General features: G+C 41.3%; 2 protein-coding genes across 2 annotated transcripts in view; both read left to right on the forward strand.

The window, feature by feature from the left end:
- The window catches only part of LOC145437984 (uncharacterized), a gene marked incomplete at its 5' end in the record, with an annotated part of 459,138 nt that overhangs the window by 58,777 nt on the left and 380,804 nt on the right, over positions 1–19,557 (forward strand). The window lies entirely within an intron of this gene.
- On the forward strand, positions 3,048–9,981 carry LOC145436955 (uncharacterized). Its single transcript, XM_080314143.1, has 2 exons — positions 3,048–5,496; positions 6,187–9,981. Exons 1-2 carry the CDS (start codon positions 3,711–3,713, stop codon positions 9,615–9,617), a joined length of 5,217 nt encoding a protein of 1,738 aa, XP_080170269.1. The 5' UTR covers positions 3,048–3,710; the 3' UTR covers positions 9,618–9,981.

Consider the following 19,557-nt stretch of genomic DNA (forward strand, 5'->3'; position numbering starts at 1 on the left):
GAGCAGAGAGACCTTAAATTGAAAATGGCGGCCTTGAAGACTCACCGCCAGGTTGCAAGTGAGGTATGCGAACGACCCCTTACGATTAGCAATCCGGAAATCCAGCAATTCCAGAGCAAAATACTTTGTTTGACACAACAAGGTCGCTCATATCTCCAGAGCAACGGAATCGCGTCGGACAAAGTTTGTCAAACGATAAAAGTATGTGCATCCGTTGAATAAACCATCTGTAACGTGAGATGAATCAAACCATGTTCAGTTCACCAATAGTGACGAAACTTCTCTCCTGTCCGCAATATCTAATTTCGGTGCAGTTAACGCCCATACACAGACCATATCTGGCGGTGAATCGACACCGGGCGGGATCTCAAGAGGCGCGAACGGCGGCCTGCGGACATCAGGTTTGATCACGATTCTATTTTGTCTCATCTCAAAAACGATTCTGTTTAGTTCGACAGCCTCTGGAAGACTCTCGTACCATAGAAGTCTTCCGTCGATATCGGAGAAAAGGACAAGTGAAAAGGTGAATGGTTTCACTTTCGTCATAAACTTGAAGTTGAAGTCGTTGAAACGAAATCTATTTGCAGATATTTCGGGACAGAAGGCGTTCGCGTAGGGCAGATGAGTTCTCCACATGGCATTTCCTCAACGATTGCGGACGATATCGTAGTCGCAGATACCTTCAACCATCGGATTCAGGTTCGTGGGTTTTGTTTCAACAACTCATGGCTGTGCTACAACAGTCGTGCTTAAAGATCTTCGACGTAAACGGACAAGTGAGGGGAGCCTTCGGGAACTTTGGAGCAGCGGAAGGGCAATTTATTTACGTTGCTGACGTTTGTGTAACGTCTAGGGGATGGATTGTCGCCTCGGACGAGCGAAATCACCGAATTCAAATATTCGACGAGCACGGGCGGTTTATTCGGAAGTTCGGTTGCAAAGGCTCAGGTGATGCTGCGGGATGTCGCAGTGGTTCATGGAGATATCGTCCATTTTAATTCAGGAGATGGAGAACTGATCAATCCTTGTGGAGTTGCAACAGACGGCAAGGGGCTGATTTACGTTTCTGACGTCAACAATCACCGAATTCAAGTCTTCTCGGAGAACGGACGGTTCGTTCGGAAGTTCGGTTCGGAACGTTTGAATCATCCACATTATCTTTCCGTGACTTCAAACGGAAGAGTAAGTTCAGAATGTTAGTTTCACATGAACTCGCGTGACCTTTAACATTTTCATAGGTCATCGTCAGTGACAGCAACCTCAGAGTTCAGGTTTTCAACGAGTACGGCCGCAATCTATTGCAGTTTGGAACGGAAGGAACGAGCGTATCTCAGTTCAGGAATCCGAAAGGTGTCGCCACAGATGAACTTGGTAACATCATCGTAGCCGACCACGGCAACCACCGGGTTCAGGTTTTCACGAGCGACGGAGTCTTTGTGACTTGCTTTGGGAGTTATGGTTCTGAGCCGAGACAGATGAAGGGGCCGCAAGGAGTTAGCCTTTTATCAGACGGGGACATCATGGTCTGTGATTTTCACAATCACAGAGTACAAATATTTTGAGCAATCAGATTTCGTTTCGCGCGGTATGCATGATAACTTTTTGCCAGGGTAGTGCTAATGTGCGAGAACACAGTACATATTTCTAGTGCTTGAACAACTCGAATCATGACTTGAATCGAGTATTAGTTAAGTCAACTTTTCCAGATGACTTGACTTGACTCGAGTCACATCCAGTAAATATATCAAAACGCAGTATGGTTTTACTGACCGTCCGTCGATATGTCACAAATAAATTGATCGCAAACGAAGTGATAAGAGCTTACTTCGTGGACCAGTAATAGTATAGTTGTTGTTGTGGTTATAGTATTATGCTGCTCGGCAGCTATGGCCTTGTGCACCAGGTTGATTGTATATAGGCCTATATGATTCCATTACTTGTATCTTCCAGATATAGCAAAACAAATTATATTGCCGGGAAAATTGTGGCGTGGTGGGTCAGGAAGTTTTCTATAGAGAATGACTTGTCTCCTAGCTGAAAATTGCAGGTAAATCCGTGCGCCTAGACATCTGGAGCGATGGACGAATGAATGCTAAACTGTTTCCTGCTGCTGGCAAGTACGACATAGTCTTCATAGTTTTCAATTCGGATTTGGTGGTGGTGCGCCCGTCTGTACATGGACGAGGATTAACGATTGGATTCGTGACTATAGGGCCAAACATGGATTTCGTTGCGCCGAGAGAAAATGCGATTCAATTCGGAATCTTCTGTTTGCTCACTGAACTTGCAAATTCATTCATCGCGACAGTATTCGGAGCCTCGCACTTTGGCTTCCTTCAGCGACAAAGGAATAGACATGATCGCGGCGTCAGTGGAACTTGCAGCATACTTTTCCAATTTATTTGTCCTTTCATTTTCTCCGATGTGATGGTGCTCTGGTATTCAAACCAGATATGAGGAAATAATTCTTTGTCACTCTGCAGATAGTAATAATATCAGCGATAAGGCTGTTACCAAACCTTTTATTTACTTTCACTTTCGGTGAAGACTGTTATCTCAAACGGAGGGTTGTTGGTTTAGTACCCCCAGGTCAGACATTTGTGGATCGCGATTAGCTCTTTTGAGTAGATGGACAATAGACAAGTGAGGCCTACACTTAATGAGAAATTGTAGCCGTCAACAAAAAACCCAGCATCACATCGTACTATGGTTTCCTAACGAACTTTTCAATTCCTCGTTAGTCGGGCATGATTGTTCAACTCTTACAATTGCTTTTACAGTTTCCTGGAGCTGCCTAAATACTCGGAAAATATTTTATTCATGATGTTTTAAGATGTTTGGTGGAATTTCATATTGCGACCTTTTGTCAGGTAATGCGCGAAATGTAAAGGATATATTAGCAAAATATGCTACATAACTATTTCTAGTATGGTTCACCCTATGTGATGGATTATATCTGCATCATCTCAATGTTAGCTATGACGCAATGGCTTACAAGGTAGAAGTTCAACAACCCCAGCCAAGCACGACATTACCGGAACTATTGTTACTGTAGGCATTTCATGTTAATCTTGGGGGGTTCAATAATTTAGGAGCCATACTTGTACTCGCTAGATGGCGTATGCTTGACGATACTTCCTGGTCTGGTCTAAGGGAATATTCTGGATATAGCTGTGATAGGGTACAGTTTGTCAATAGTAATTGGCCCACCGGACGTTCCCCCACTGTATTTACCGATCTTGTTGGGACAATATCTTATTCGTGCTACTACTGTGTCGTATTATAATTTGGATATAAGGAAATTCGATCAATTGGAACTTCAAGCAATATACTTTTCTACCGTACTTCAAGATCGCGTATATTTACATCGGGAAACTTATAGGACTTTGCGGCGCTGTAAGTTCAAGGGAAGACAGCTTACACAGAATCACATAGGCAGTTCAGCGACCGCAACAGTAAATACAGCTAAAGGTCCGGTCGTGGAGTAAATACGATCAAAGGTCTGTTTGTGGAGTATTGGAATATACAGTGCAACGCCTGGAAGCGGAACTAAACAAAGGACAGGACGGCTATCGGTACATAAGGAAAGGACAATTCCATATTGTGTGGATTGGTGCCGGTAATAGGACTTGCTTCATTTATACTAATATTGGAGAAAAGGACACACTTCTGTTGAAGAAAACACTAAGTTGGTGTACTCTGGTTTCATAATGACTCCTGGAAGAAATAAGAAGAAGTCTGGAAAGGCTTCAGGTGGTGGCCGAAATGGTACTAATTCAAGGAATTCTACTTTGGTGGGTGAAGATAACGTAGATTCGGATCCTAATAGAATCATGGCCGAGGATTACAAGCATGGCCACACCGTGATATCGGACAGGAGAACTAGAGGAACCTCCGCTTATATTGAAAACATGAAGCAAGAGTTTGACTTCCATGTCAAAGAGGTATTGCGACAGTGCAAATGTTTGAATGACCTACTAGAGTCACGGGACGGTCGGGAATATGTTTCAAAAGCATATTTAGATATGCGAAAGAAGTTTGCTCTACTACAAGATTTTTGGATTGATCTTGAGCCTCGTCTTAGGCCAGAGGAATCGGAAGCAATTTCCTGTTCTTTCAAGGATATACAAGATCGGGTAGAAGAGACTGGCTACAACGCAAAGGATTATTTGGATGAGTACAATGGCGAAACGAAGGCTAAGTTCTCTGAGCCCACTGCGAGACGAAATAGGCTTGTTGTACTAGAAGATACAAACTCTCCTGATAGAGAGACTGCTCTGCTGCTTGAACAGAACCAACGAGACTACGAGCAGAAGATGAAGGACCTGTCGGCTCAGAATCAACGAGACATACAAAGGCTAATGGATAGAGGGCGGAAGTCGAAACCGAGTAGTGTACTGGATAACACCGAAAATGTAATGGATAGAGCTCCTAATAACGATGGTGCTCATGGGATATATCATGTTAATGCAAATCTGGATCAGGTTTTGAAGGAATTGGCTGTTTCGAATGCTATGTTGGCACGATCCTGTGGTCTACCAGAAATTAAGGTTGGTGTTTTTGATGGCAATATTCTTGAATATTTAGCCTGGGAAACTTCGTTTGATGCATTGATTCAATCGAAGACATGCAATGTGCATGAGCTCTTGAACTATCTAGAGTCGCATCTATCTGGTGAGCCTAAGGAAATGATAAAGGGTTTACTGCTCTTGCAGAATAGAGATGCCTATGAAAGAGCACGTAAGAGATTGAAAACTAGATACGGCAACGACAATGTAATTGGAAATGCATTTTTGAATCGACTATCCTCTTGGCCAAAAATCAATGTCAAAGATGGGATTGGTCTAAGAAAATTTGCAGACTTTTTGGATCAAATAGCGGCAGCTGAGCAGAAAATACCTGCGCTTGGTGTTTTGAACTATGCCATTGAGAGTAATAAAATCATTGGAAAACTACCGCAATTTCTGAGAGGTAAATGGCGGGATGAAGTTTACAAATGGCAAAGTAAATATGGTGAGGCGTCATATCCACCATTGAAAGAAGTGGCAGGATTTGTCGATGTCTGTGCCGAAAAGATGAATATTCCAGAATTGGATGATCTGGATTCGCCAAATGACAAAGGGAAAATTGGCTCTCCTGAAGTAGTGAGCTATAAAGACTCTTACAAAGGAAAATTTAAGGTCACATCGTTCTCGACAGAATGTCAGGACGACACGAGTGCTACAAGGACAAAGTGTTATTTTTGTGAAGAACTACATCACATTGATGATTGTGAAGGCTTTGGAAAGCTATCCCATATGGAGAAACGGGAATTTATAATGAAACGAGGACTATGTTTTGGTTGTGGCTCATCGCAAGACCACATGGCCAAGTTCTGCACAGCAAGAATAACTTGCAGGATATGTAAAAGGAGGCATATGACATCGCTGCATATAGAAACTGATGAGGTGGACTCGAAATGTACGCAAGTGTGCTCCAAGGAAGGACAGAAGGGAGGTAAGCAAAATACTATGATCGTTCCGGTTTATGTGAGTACTGCTGCCAATCCATCCAAGAAGGTCAAATGTTATTGTGCGCTAGATGGTCAATGTAATCGGACTTTCATGGTTGATGATCTGAAGGAAAGTTTAGGACTGGAATCTGTCAATACTAAGTTGCAGATGTCCACATTGTACAAATCTGGTGCAGTCATTAACTCAAGCAGGATCACTGGAATTATAGTTTCAAGTATCGATGAAACTTCTTCTGTCACTATTCCTCAAGTGTACACAAGAGCAAAAATTCCAGTTGAAATTTCACAAATCCCCAAACCTCAGGTTGCAAGAGAGTGGGCTCATCTTCGGAGCATTGCGGATAAAATTATGCCCTACGACCCATCTATGAAGGTTGGAATATTAATTGGTGCTGATGTTCCCAAAGCGTTACGTCCTCGTGAGATTGTAGCCGGTGGTGATTCGGATCCATATGGTCAACTATCTATGTTTGGTTGGGGAATTGTTGGTAATGTTTGTAAAGACTTGACGGGTGAATCACCTAGCGTGGTATCGCATCATACTATTGTGAGAGATGCACAAATGGAAGAAGGCTTTGAAACTTCAGAAGTTGTTGCTGACGGGAATACCGCCTTTGTATACATGTCAAAGGCGAAGGAAGTTATGTGTCCACAGAATATCAATCATTTGCTAGAAATGGATTTCATCGAACATAGGAATTTGGAAGCTTCTTTGTCGGTTGAGGACAAGCGTTTTATGGACATCCTCTCAAAAGGTGTTGCAAGGAGAGAGGATGGGCATTACGAATTCCCTCTGCCATTGAAATACGACAATGTTAGAGTGCCAAACAACAGAGCTTTGGCTGCGAAAAGAGCGGAGCAGGTCAAAAGAAGATTGAGTAAAAACCAGAATCTTCATGAGGAGTATAAGGATCAAATGAATCTGACTATTGAAAAGTATGCGGAAAAGGTTCCAGAAGACATACTTGATTTAAAGAATGGTCGTATCAACTACATACCTCATTCTCCTGTTTTTCATAACAAGAAAGGAAGTCTTCGTATTGTAAATGATATGAGTGCCAAGTACGGTGGTCTGTGCATTAATGACGTACTATTGAGTGGACCAAATTTGATGGACAATATGACGGGAATCTTGTTGAGATTCAGAAAGAACGAAGTAGCCATCATGGCGGACATTGAAAAAATGTTTTTTCAATTTTATGTCAATGAAAAGGATCGTGATATGCTGAGATTTCTGTGGTGGAAAGATGGAGATATTTCAAGGGAACTTTTAGAGTATCGTATGAAGGTATTTCCCTTTGGAAGTGTCTCATCGCCAGGCGCGGCCATGTATGGCATGAAGTTGGCCGCTGATGATGGAGAGCAAGAGTTCGGCTCCAAGGCTGCAGAATTTGTTCGATCCAATTTCTACGTGGATGATGGATTAACCTCGGTAGAGAATGTGGATGAAGCTGTTGAATTGGTGAAAAACAGCGTGGGTATATGTGGAAAGGCTGGATTGAGACTGCATAAATTTGTGTCGAACAAAATGCAAGTATTGGAATCGATTGATAAATCGGAAAGGGCGAAGGGATTGCAGGACATTGACTTCGATACTATGTCATCGTTGACAGAGAGGTCTTTGGGAATTTTATGGAATCCATCATTGGATGTGTTTCGGTTCCACAGGGAATTGGTGGATAAACCAGTAACAAGACGAACAGTATTGAGTGTCGTATCGTCTATCTTTGATCCGATGGGTTTTCTAGCCCCTGTTCTGCTGGTTGGAAAGGTATTATTGCAAGAATTGTGCAAAATGAAACTTGATTGGGACACTGCGCTACCAGAAAGTTATGCTCGTAGATGGGAAGATTGGTTAAATGATTTGAACAATTTGGATAAAATTCAAATCAAAAGATGTGTGAAACCTGATGAATTCGGCACCGTTGAGGAAGTGGAGCTTCACCATTTTTCCGACGCATGTGAGTATGGATACGGGCAATGCTCATATCTCCGCTTGGTTGATGATAAAGGGAAAGTGCATTGCACTCTCATTATGTCAAAATCGAGAGTTGCACCCTTGAAGCAAGTGTCAATTCCTAGGATGGAACTGACTGCGGCTGTGGTATCAGCCAAGATGAGCAAATTTCTCAACACAGAGTTGCGGTATGAAAATTTGAAAGAGTATTTTTGGACTGACAGCAATGTTGTTTTGGGATATATAAATAACGTAGCGAGACGATTTCATGTTTTCGTGGCAAACAGAGTTCAACTGATACATGATTTGACAGACTCTTCTGCATGGATGCATGTGGCAGGACATGATAATCCAAGTGACATTGCAAGCAGAGGTACGTCGCTGGAAAAACTTTTATCACTTTCGTTATGGTGGGATGGACCGCAATTCTTGTGGAAAGAGGGAAGATTTGAAATACCAAAGGACGCTCATCCATCAGGCGAAGCTGTGGATGACTTAGTAGATGTGGAAGTCAGAAAGGCTGTGTCACTCAGTACAACTTCCAATGAAAATTCGGGATCTAAATCTTGGAATACAAACTTGAAACAGTTTTCGTCGTGGTTCAAGGCAAAACGGGCTGTTGCAAACTGCCTGCAATTCAAAGACAGATTGAAGGGTTTGCCCATAAACAGTTCTCTCACTATTGAAAGGTTATCAGTGGCAGAAAGGATCATCTTGAAAGACTTACAGAGTGAATTCTTTCCTGATGACATGGAACGTCTTGATCCTGCATCAAAGTCGAAGAGTTCTTCTGTAAAGAAAGGCAGTCCTTTGTACAAACTAGATCCATTTGTGGACAGAGATGGCTTGATAAGAGTTGGCGGAAGAATCCGTAATAGCTCTTTGTCTTCTGAAGTCAAGAATCCAATTTTGCTGCCTCGGAAATCTCACGTAACGGACTTGATTATTCGCCATTTTCATGGAAAGGTCAATCATATGGGACGTGGAATCACGCACAATGAGATACGTCAACATGGATATTGGATTATAGGTGGTGTGAGTGCTGTCTCTCAGCACATCCACCAATGCATAACTTGTCGGAAATTACGGAAACCATTATCGGCACAAAAGATGTGCGAATTACCAGAGTCGAGAATGGCTGAGCAAGATCCATTCACATTTTGCTCGTGCGATTTCTTCGGGCCATTTGAAATCAAAGAAAGGCGATCCGTATTGAAAAGGTACGGAGTTATTTTCTCTTGTTTGTCATCCAGAGCTATACACTTGGAGACAACAAACTCTATGGACTTGGATTCATTTATTAATGCACTGAGAAGATTTCTTGCAAGGAGAGGACCGATAAAATCACTGTTGAGTGATTGCGGAAGCAACATCATTGGGGGAAAGAATGCTTTCCAAAAGGCGATGGGTGAGATGAATCAGAAAAAGGTCAGAGATTATCTATTGTCTGAAAATTGTGATCTGATAGAATTCAACTTTCACGTGCCAAAAGCTAGTCATATGAATGGGAATGTCGAACGCCAAATTCTTACGGTGCGTCGTGTTTTGGAACCATTGCTTTGTCAAATAGGTTCACATTTGGATGATGAATCACTCAGAACCTTTTTCGCAGAAGTGGAAAATGTGGTAAATTCAAGACCACTAACTGTTATCAATTTGGGTGATGTCAATGCGCCAGAACCATTGACACCAAATCATCTGTTAACGATGAAACCAAAAATTTTGTTGTCACCTCCAGGGGAATTTGGCAAGCCAGATCTCTATGCAAGAAGGCGCTGGAGAAGAACACAATACGCTGTGAATCAATTTTGGTTCAGATGGAGAAGGGAGTTTTTAACTGGCATGCAACAACGCACTAAATGGAGCAAAGTTAGTCGAAATGTTCGAGTGGGAGATATTGTTATCGTTCATGATGATGACCTTCCGCGAAACTCTTGGAAATTGGGAATCGTACACTCGGTTTCGAATTCGACGGATGGGCTGGTGCGAAAGGCTAAGATACGCATCGCCGACCGTACTATTGATCAGTACGGAAGAAGAATCAACGATGTGCAGTTTTTGGAGCGACCTATCCACAAATTGGTCGTGCTTCTCGCTGCAGAGGAAGTTACCAAGGATTCCACCGACGAGGAGCCACTAATGGACTAATGTTTTACTTAATTTGCAAAAAAGTTCTTTGTCATTTTATAACTTTTTTGGGGGGGTATGTTACTGTAGGCATTTCATGTTAATCTTGGGGGGTTCAATAATTTAGGAGCCATACTTGTACTCGCTAGATGGCGTATGCTTGACGATACTTCCTGGTCTGGTCTAAGGGAATATTCTGGATATAGCTGTGATAGGGTACAGTTTGTCAATAGTAATTGGCCCACCGGACGTTCCCCCACTGTATTTACCGATCTTGTTGGGACAATATCTTATTCGTGCTACTACTGTGTCGTATTATAATTTGGATATAAGGAAATTCGATCAATTGGAACTTCAAGCAATATACTTTTCTACCGTACTTCAAGATCGCGTATATTTACATCGGGAAACTTATAGGACTTTGCGGCGCTGTAAGTTCAAGGGAAGACAGCTTACACAGAATCACATAGGCAGTTCAGCGACCGCAACAACTATATGTAAATATGTATATATATCGCTTGATTGATTCACTACCGTTTAAATTTAAGGGCCTTTGCCATTTCACGGACGCCCATGCAAGACCCCAAAATTAAATTTTTACTATTTCCCCGTTTAAAGCTATTGATTTTGTTAAAGTCTCCAACAGTGAGTTTTCCTGCAATGCCTGAAGCCCAGTATGCAAACCTAGGGTGTTTCGGTAATTGTATTTGGCTTGTTTATGAACTAGCTATCGCTTTGCTGTTTAGCTATTTGCGGAAAATCATTCCCGCATTGCGTTATTTTCTTACTGCATACCGGGAAAATGTAATTATTATCGGCGGTTTCACCAGGCGGTCCGTGGAATGGGGAAGTACTGGATTTGACAGCTCTGCAGGAGCTGGCGGCAGTGAAATGCTGTCATCTAGGCCTATGTTTCAAACCCAATTAGCATAAAACTATATTGATGATCGATTGATTAACGAAAAAAGAAATGAAAAAAGCAAATCTCTTGCAAATCTTGAACTGTTTCGTTCTACATCGGAATCTATCAAGTATTTCATACCCTAACAATTCTAAAAAGATACACACGCGACTTTTTACTACAACTTTTGTTAAAATTAAGTGCAACTTTCTCACGATTTTAGTGCGACAAAATCTTGCAATACTCATTCTCAGTCATATCAACACGACCATCAGTTATAATATTAATCAGGTCGTGTTATTTTTGGCATATGCCAAAAATACCAAAAATAGCTAATTGGAAGAATTTTTTCAGATTTTATTTTTGGCAATTTTGGAATCGCCAGGAATTCTTATCTGAATACTCGAATTAACGATGTAAGACATGTATAGTTTATTCTCTCATATCAAACGAAAGTCACAAAACGTGCAGATCCACTTTGTGTCATCAAACAGCGAGAGTAAAAATCACACTGAATGGAGAGTCAATTCACCAAATACAAAACAGACCGACTGCTTCTGCAATATCTAATCCGAATAGTCGGTTCGATATGCGTGCACTTACCTGCATTCACACAGATCAAAATACCGCTTATGATAATAATTCAAAAACGTTGCTGTCACGTGTGAATCACAGCCCTTCACTCGCTAATCAATGGTTAGAAATCTCGATTGGCTTCAATATTCGAAATAATATGACAATATTCAATGAGCAAGCAAAAAACAGTAAGGGACTGAATGTATGCAAGCCTGTGTAAGTGTGTATGGTATGCATTGATGGGGGTCAGTTCTTGGCGACAGAGGCATTTTGCACTGTGTACGTGTGTATGTTCAATTGTTCATTGATAAAACTATATATCCCCACTGTCCAACGAGACACTGTCTATCAGTGATAGCACCATATACTGACATTTACATTAACAAGTTGAAAGTAAATGGAAATATGTATACGCATTGGCCCAAATGCAGCATGGGTCGGGCGTGTCGGCTACATGAGGTAACACAATGCACGAGCGGTGACAACAGGAATATCCCTGGTCATTAAGCTACATCCCTAATTGCTGGAAATCATTTACTACCCGGGTTGATCAATCCACAGTAAATCGCAAATTCAGACATCAGTTGTCAACTTTTGGGCCTCGACCCAAAGATTGTCCTTCGCATTGCATAGATCAGGGGTCGGCATACAATGTTCCCTCTAATTTTTGACGAGTCTGCGCACACTCACCAACTTACTGCGCAGAGCCTTGGACAACAGTGCGTAACGACTAAAAAAAAGGTCATCACTTCAGATGTTTTGTGCGGGACTTGGATTTTCTGTGCGCAGAGTCCATGTAAGCACTGTGCATTTGCGAACGTGCGCAGCTTAGAGGGAACATTAGTAGGCAACCCCCGCACGCGTGTCATTTGGGGCCCGTGAGATGATTGTTCATGGCACGCCAAATTTAATTGACGCACGCAAGATATTATGAGCATATTTTTGCAAAAAGTGAAACACCAATTTTTCAAATGCACAAAGCTCATAGGCGACCCAAAATCATTTCGTAAATCAACATAATATAGAGTGTTTTGTGGCAGATTTTATTTATTTTGGATAATTATCCGCGCTTGGCGTGAATTACCGGAGCCCGAATTCTTGATTATGATATGGGGACCCCCAAAAATATGTATAGATATATAGAATTTCTAAGCATAATGTATAGAAATGAGTCCACCCGTATTAGCAATTAAGAAATAACGGCAACCTAATGAAACCGTTCGGAAGCGTTAGTACAGCCTGCAGGAGCGCGACTACTATCTGAACTGGCACTTCGGCGCTGGGCATTTTCACGCTAGGTGACCCGACCTAAACGTAAAGTTTCGTGCAACATGCGACAAGCGACTCTGTGCGCTGTGTGCGCAGCCAAAATGATTGGCAGCGATAATGAATGAAATAACCACCGCGTGTTTGCCAAAACGTTCGACATTGATATGTACACTGTCCAGGCGCTGAATAGTAAATGGGCCCCAGCTTGAGCCCCACGTATATTAAATGAAACCCGCCGAGGAAAATAATAAGCCTCGTGTCGAAATGCGAATTTGGAATCGTGTTCGTTTCACGAAAGAAGATATTATTTTAGTTTCGTCTGATGCGTTTTTCACAAGCGATTCCAGTATATCTAGAGCAATGACCATTACCGCGTTACCACGACCTTTGCAGCTTTGCAGACAAATCTAGTGACTGACCAATCCTATAATGTGTGTGGCGAGACGGCGTAGTGGTATAATCCGCAGCTACAACACAAATGGGTTGTGGCTTCGAGTCCAACCGAGGTTGACTCCAAAAATCCTACCTAAGTGTTGGACGTTTATCTAGTCTCCTCCTCGCCATCTCATCCGCGTAAGCGGTGTCTTACTAAAAGCCTAGAAGTGGGCTGTGCTACAAGTCGGCAGTTACGGAATCCAAATTAACGAATTCGGCCCGTTTAAATGACCATTGTAGTCGACAAACACCATGAATAATACAAACAACAAAAACAACCCTAATGTGTGACATCAAACCGACTTGTATGATACAGGGGTGGGCACATTTTTCCTCATCGTAACAATATTGATTAGCCTGTCACATATTGGCTATGGTACCAAATACAGCGGACTTGGAAAAGACCAAAGCATCAACCACAGATTATCGATCATGGCGCGACTAAAAATGAATGATGCAAATATTATATAGCCTACTTTGAGCGTCTAAAATATATACCCTTCGCGACCAATACTTTAAGATTCATCAGTGGTGGCTCGTTACAATATCGGGTGATGGGACAAGGGGTGTACGCTATTTTAATTGTCTAAATCACGTCACAGTAGTGTATTCCGATGTGAAAATGTGACTTCGTGGTGGTCACACATAGTTGGCATGAGGTATAGACATTAGGCATGGTTAACAAGGCTTACGTATTTCAAATCATTCGAAAGAAAATATGAAGTACAGTAGTTCATACGTGCATATTTTAACGTTTGTATCAGTAGGCCCATAGCGTGCGGCGTGATTTCATAGTTGCAAAATGTTCAATGACGAGTGCAATAAAATCTGGAATACCCAGAATGAGAGCGTTGAGAATCTTGAGCACATCCAACGCATCGAGCCTAATTACTGCAGCAAAGTACTAGAAAACGATTTTTCAAGTATAGGAATTTTATAAGTTCACTTTGGTACTACTTCGGAAAAGATGTATTGAAATATAAACACGTCAACTCGAGCCGAGCAGTATCGACGATCGGGTAATATCGAGACACCGGTTGCAGTAGACCACATCCTTCAGATCACGATACCCAATTTCGGTCGAACTAGAGACACTGCCCCTGGCACCAGCAGCGTAAAAGTGTATAACAAGGCGTCTATATCCTCGCTTATACGTCAGCCTTTCATTTTTATCGAAATACGTTAGGAAAAGGTAAGATTGCGCTTTCCTCCCGCGTACAATTAGATCAATAGACAATTTCCAGGCTGATAAGGGCCGAGTCTTGCGTAAAAACAATGAATTTGGCGTAAAATATATTGAGGAATTGGCTGATCAAATGATCAGCTGATAGCCGTCATCGTAAACGAACTAGCTATCAAGCTTGACATGGGGTTGTGGCAGGGCTGAGGAGTCGGTAAATTTTACCACCGACTCCAACTCCGACTTCAGACATTTTCAATATACCGACTCCGGCTCGGGCTAGGCTATAGGCATTTACAAAGCGAAAACACAGAATATAATTTGATTTTTATGGAGACTTCGCTATATATGGGCATTTACAAGCGAAAGCACAAAAAGAATGCGATTTTCGCCTTGATTTCGGTATATATTGATTGCTGAGCGTCTATAAATAGTAAATCGTTGTTATTGAGCAGAATTTTAGGTAGGGCAATGCCCCAGTTGCCCCATAGGACGACTCGCCACTGAGCTTCATTGGCGTTTCCGATGCCAGCTGCAATTAAGCGGTTGTTGGGACTCTTTGCTTGAAACGCTAAATATGACAAAATTAAAAATATTTGGCACGCGAGTTGGTAATATTTCGACATTTTTTGATATTTTGGCACGCTGCATGTGAAAGGTTGCCGAGCCCTGACATATAGATCCCGTGGACGGTAGACCGCGGCATCCCGAAGGGTTCACGGTTCTCAATTTATGAATTTAGCCTCCCACACTTGTTTTGTCGCTTCATGCAGACTCATATCAATACTTGTTGACATTTCGTTCTAAAACTTTCATAAAAATCTATCTTCAAAAAGTCTTATGTTTGGCATTTTAAAATTTTTGTGTTTTGAAGTTTTGGCATTTTGTTCCCGAAATGCCAGTAATACCACGGCCTGGTTATAACGCCACAAACCTCATGTCTGCTCGTTTTACATAGATCATACCTCACCTCATCTTCCGTCCTTTCGCTCCCAGATCTACGCATTCGATTAGCTAGCTGTCCAGAATTACGACCTGTAGCAAAAAGATCTCCCGATGACGACTCCTTTATTTCTTTGTAAGACCAGCACGAGAACACTATATAACGCTTTGTTAATCGCGATGATAGGGCTGAACTATCGCAACGGCCTAATTAAAACTTTAAAGACCGCATTGAGGTTATTCCCGACAATCATATCATTACTGACAATACCTTTAGAAACGATGTTTTGGGATATATTGAAACCGAAGCCGAATGACGTGTAACTAGACTCCTTCTCGCCAACTCATTGGCGTAAGCCAGAGGCGGGCAACTTCTCCTGTCGGCGGGTCGGATATAGGAAAATTAGGTACTTGGCTGGCCGGATTGCTAAATCGATACATTATTCGCCCATTTGGACAGGAGAGGAAAGAACGTAGTTTATTTTTGTCCTTGATGGTTTTTTTTGCGGCATTCATACAGAATCATGATACACTGTGCGTGTGCGATCCTTAATTAAGATTTCAAGGCGTTCGATAAGGCCGGTATCCCAAATTTACCAAAATATCAATTCATTAGGGTTGAATAAAGGAAAGGAAAGGACCTAGTTTATTTTTGTCCTTGATGTATTTTTCGGTATAGGAGAGATGTGGTACCGATGGATCACTGGGACCGAAAATACTTGAAAAATTCTCTACGATAATTCCATGATTACACTCCGTGAACTTGTCTACAATTGCATGCTGGCAAAATCTTTCCTCACATACAAAAAGATTCGACGTGTTAGAGCTATGGGGTCTCTGACAGATGCTTTCTGTTTTGGGGGGTGTAAACTTAATTTAGATCGACGCATACATTTTTCTTTGTAAGCTGCAACACGAACAAACCAGCAATCATTTTGATGTGAAGTGTACGGCTTGTATCATGCTATATAATGACATATAATATTTTATTCAATACCTTCCTTGTGTGGAATTCTTTTTTATTCATGTATAAAATTCGTAGGGTGGGGACCGATAATACAATAGCCAAATCAAGCAAATTAATCAAGCATACTAATCATGCAACAACTGATACATGCCTACGTACAGAAACTCTTACGTATTAATTGCATGTGATGTTTCATGGCTATTGCGAGGTATTTGGAAGTCACAATATCGACTTACGTGTAATATGTATATGTACCCTCAAATTTATAAGTTCGAGCCTGAATTGAAACGTGATTTTATGGCAACATTTGCGTTATTATTAATTCTATTTTTTTCGGTTGCGACCAAACATACTTCTTTGGCTTGCTGTAGCTTAGATAATAATAAACAGCAAGAAAAGTTGTCACATATGAGTTTTTGAGAGTATGTCTCATACGTCCCCGGGTCGTGTGCCATTAGACCCACCGGGTGGGGACCTATGATACGTTCGAGCAACACATTTTGAACGTTCATTAATATTTTTTTAAAAGACGGATATTCATGTATTGTATATATGCGCGATAGGTAAAGCTTGTATCAAAGTATTGAGCCAGAAAAAAAACTGCTGTTATCGACTGAAAATATTGAGGCCAGAGATAATTTTCCAATTTTTAATCCATCAGTACCACATCTCCCCTATACACCGACTCATGAAGATATAGCCTACATACACGCGATCCGTGGATATTCCTTAGGGTTGTCCAAAATTTGGAAAATCTCAAAAATGATGAGTATCAATGTCTCATTCAATAGAATATTGATTTAAAAAAACAATGAGTGTGGAATAACCTCACAGAAAAGTCGTTGCTAAGTGTTTGAAAGTAGCTACCGACGAGTGGACGTTCCAGCGACCATAGAACGGAGACAAGACTAATAATCACGAAAGCAATGCTCTCGATTGGCTAATCGGCTATGCTCCAATGATCACGACGGGGGTGACTTGCTGTTTAGTTGTTAAAGGTATCTGCTAAGGGCAATGATTCCGTAAGCGCATTGTAGGTTGGTTGGCAGATAATGGTATAGGATTAATTCAGGACATGTGTGTAATTACGAAATACATTATCATGAACAAACAGTTGCTGCTTCACACAAACTTGAAACATGACTGGCTTATTGTGAAGGAAAGCGCAGTAGCCTGCATGCCTGTTTTGACCGCAGAGAACCTGAGAAGAAATATTGCAAAGGCGCTTGTGCAAGTGGAGAACGAATTTCTCATTTCAGAAGGGATGCATCCTCATTGAAAACAAATGTAAAGATCAACAATGACACTACTTTGTCTGATTTTATTAGGCTCAGGTCGTGGTATATAATTGACGTGTTGAATGCTCTTAAGAATTGACTGCATCAGCCGTTAATGCTGGGGACTTGCAATTAACATGAAAGAAAGATTTGCTAAATATCCTTCCTTTTTCAAGTTTTTATAACATGGACTCTCTAATATCCTGAATTGTCCGAATCATTCTAATATGGCAGATATCCAATCATGTATAATAAAAATGTAGATAAAAAATCTAAGTGTAGCTCTTGTGTATGATTCAGCAACTAATAAAGAGATTGAACTTACTAATTTTGTCATTGCACACTATCCTGATTACCACGCACACGCACTCTTACTACTAACAGTCATTGGTCATAAATGGAATTTAGTTAAGTAGTCAAAGACCATAGCTTATGTCTAGTCTACATGTACTTAATCAAGTATTCAAGGATTGGGACTTGCAGTCTTTCTTAATCATTTGTTCGACCCAAACAGCTAAGCTACACTACAAATATTTTTAATTTTATCAAGTGGGAAGCATCGTTTGGTCATATTTACATCATTTTTACAATTTTACAAAACCAGCCGATGCATTTGCTCTGTCACAGTATCATGGTATAATTCCAAAAATTGCATCAATTTTGACTGCATCGCGAAAACGCATATTGCGATTTTCTTCCCTCTGCAACTGAGTTGTAATTTGCAAGTAATGTCTAATTTTGGGTGGGCAACTTTTTCGGCCAAAGGGACACGTGAGATTTACGAACCATTGCGCGAGCAACTGGAATGTTGACAACCTTTTTCTTAGTCGTCCGATGGGAGCGAACCGAACTAGGTAACATTGCAAACAAGACTTATATTAATACGCCCTAAAATAGATAACATTATGTCATGCAACTGTGCAGTGCGCAATCAGGCCCTGGTCGCGCAAAGCGCGAAATTTTTTTGCAAGATAATGACTGAATTATATCAACAAATATGTTGCTAACATACATTGGGAGTCGCATCTGTATACCACTGGGCTCATTTGGCAAGGACAGGATTATTCGACGTTTAGACATAGCAAATCGACGGTATCAGTGAACATGCCTCTATCATTTTGTGCAAATGGTTTGACGTTTTCGCTGCGAGTGCACAAGCGAAGCCGCATGTTGGACGACACGTTATCTCCTAATTGCGAATATAGTTAGACTCAATTCTCTGAATAATATGTATTTATAATTTTCAGAAGGGGGCTCAAATACTGAATGCAAGAAATCTAGTGACAATGAATCATGTGAAGTACCAAGAAAAATTTCAAGTCAAATAAATCTGCTATGAAATATTCTACTTTATGGTCATATACGAAGATCTGGGATAAATGTTGCTGGCCCCTGGATACGTTAATGCGTCAGAACTGTTGTTTTAGTCATCATCAAATTTCGCGGTCATGCTAATCAAATTTTGGTTGGCCTTGAAATTGTACCTGATGTCATAAATAATTTCGAGAAATACCTCGCAGGCCACACCTAACCTTCTCGTGTGTGAAATTTGGCCTGCGTGCCACGGGCTGGCCGCACCTGATCTGCATGGTTATTAATAACAGTGATTGGTGGTACATAAAAATTATATTGAAAATTCTTTGAAAGCAAATGTTTTCATGATAGAGAAGTGGGAGTCGGAGTCGAAGTCAGGGTCATTCTCATAAACTCCGACTCCGACTCCAGTCAGTATTTTCCCACCGACTCCGACTCCGACTCCAGCTATTATAGTTTTCACGACTCCGACTCCGACTCCGACTCCATCAAGCGAAAATTACCCAGACTCCGACTCCGACTCCACAGCCCTGGTTTCAAGTCCGGCAGACGTCGACTCCACAATTTCTACCAAAGTGTTGCAGGTTTATTTAGGCTCTTCCTCGCTATTTCATCCGCATAAGCGGTGTAGTACAAAAGCCTAGAAGTGTGCCGCGCTTACGGAATAAGAAATATCGGCCTGGTCTAAATTGCCATTGTAGTCGAGAAACATCATGATTACCACAAACAACATTAGGGTTGAGTAAATCGTAAATGCCGATATTGTAAGTCTTCTCGCTTCGACGAACTTACGCGTAAGCAAGTAGTGGGACCTTTTTATTCATAAACTCCAAGCAGCCCTGTACAATATATTCAATATACAATAGATGAAAGGCTGACTCATGGCACAGAATTTGAAGAATGCCACACCACAGTACCCATTGCAATAATGTCAAATATTCGCCGATATTAAATTTAATATGATGTTTCGCCCAAGAGGTGCGTTTGATATTATACAAGTATCATAGATACCATAGGTGGCCAGCAGAGGTGGTCAGTGACGAATTACTTCTACTTTTTAGAAGTACTCAAGTAGTTTTCCTCTACTTCTGGTACTTACT

This window comes from Botryllus schlosseri, chromosome 4 (genome assembly GCF_051294905.1).
Source record: "Botryllus schlosseri isolate E-star chromosome 4, Bs_hap1, whole genome shotgun sequence".
Taxonomy (NCBI): domain Eukaryota; kingdom Metazoa; phylum Chordata; class Ascidiacea; order Stolidobranchia; family Styelidae; genus Botryllus; species Botryllus schlosseri.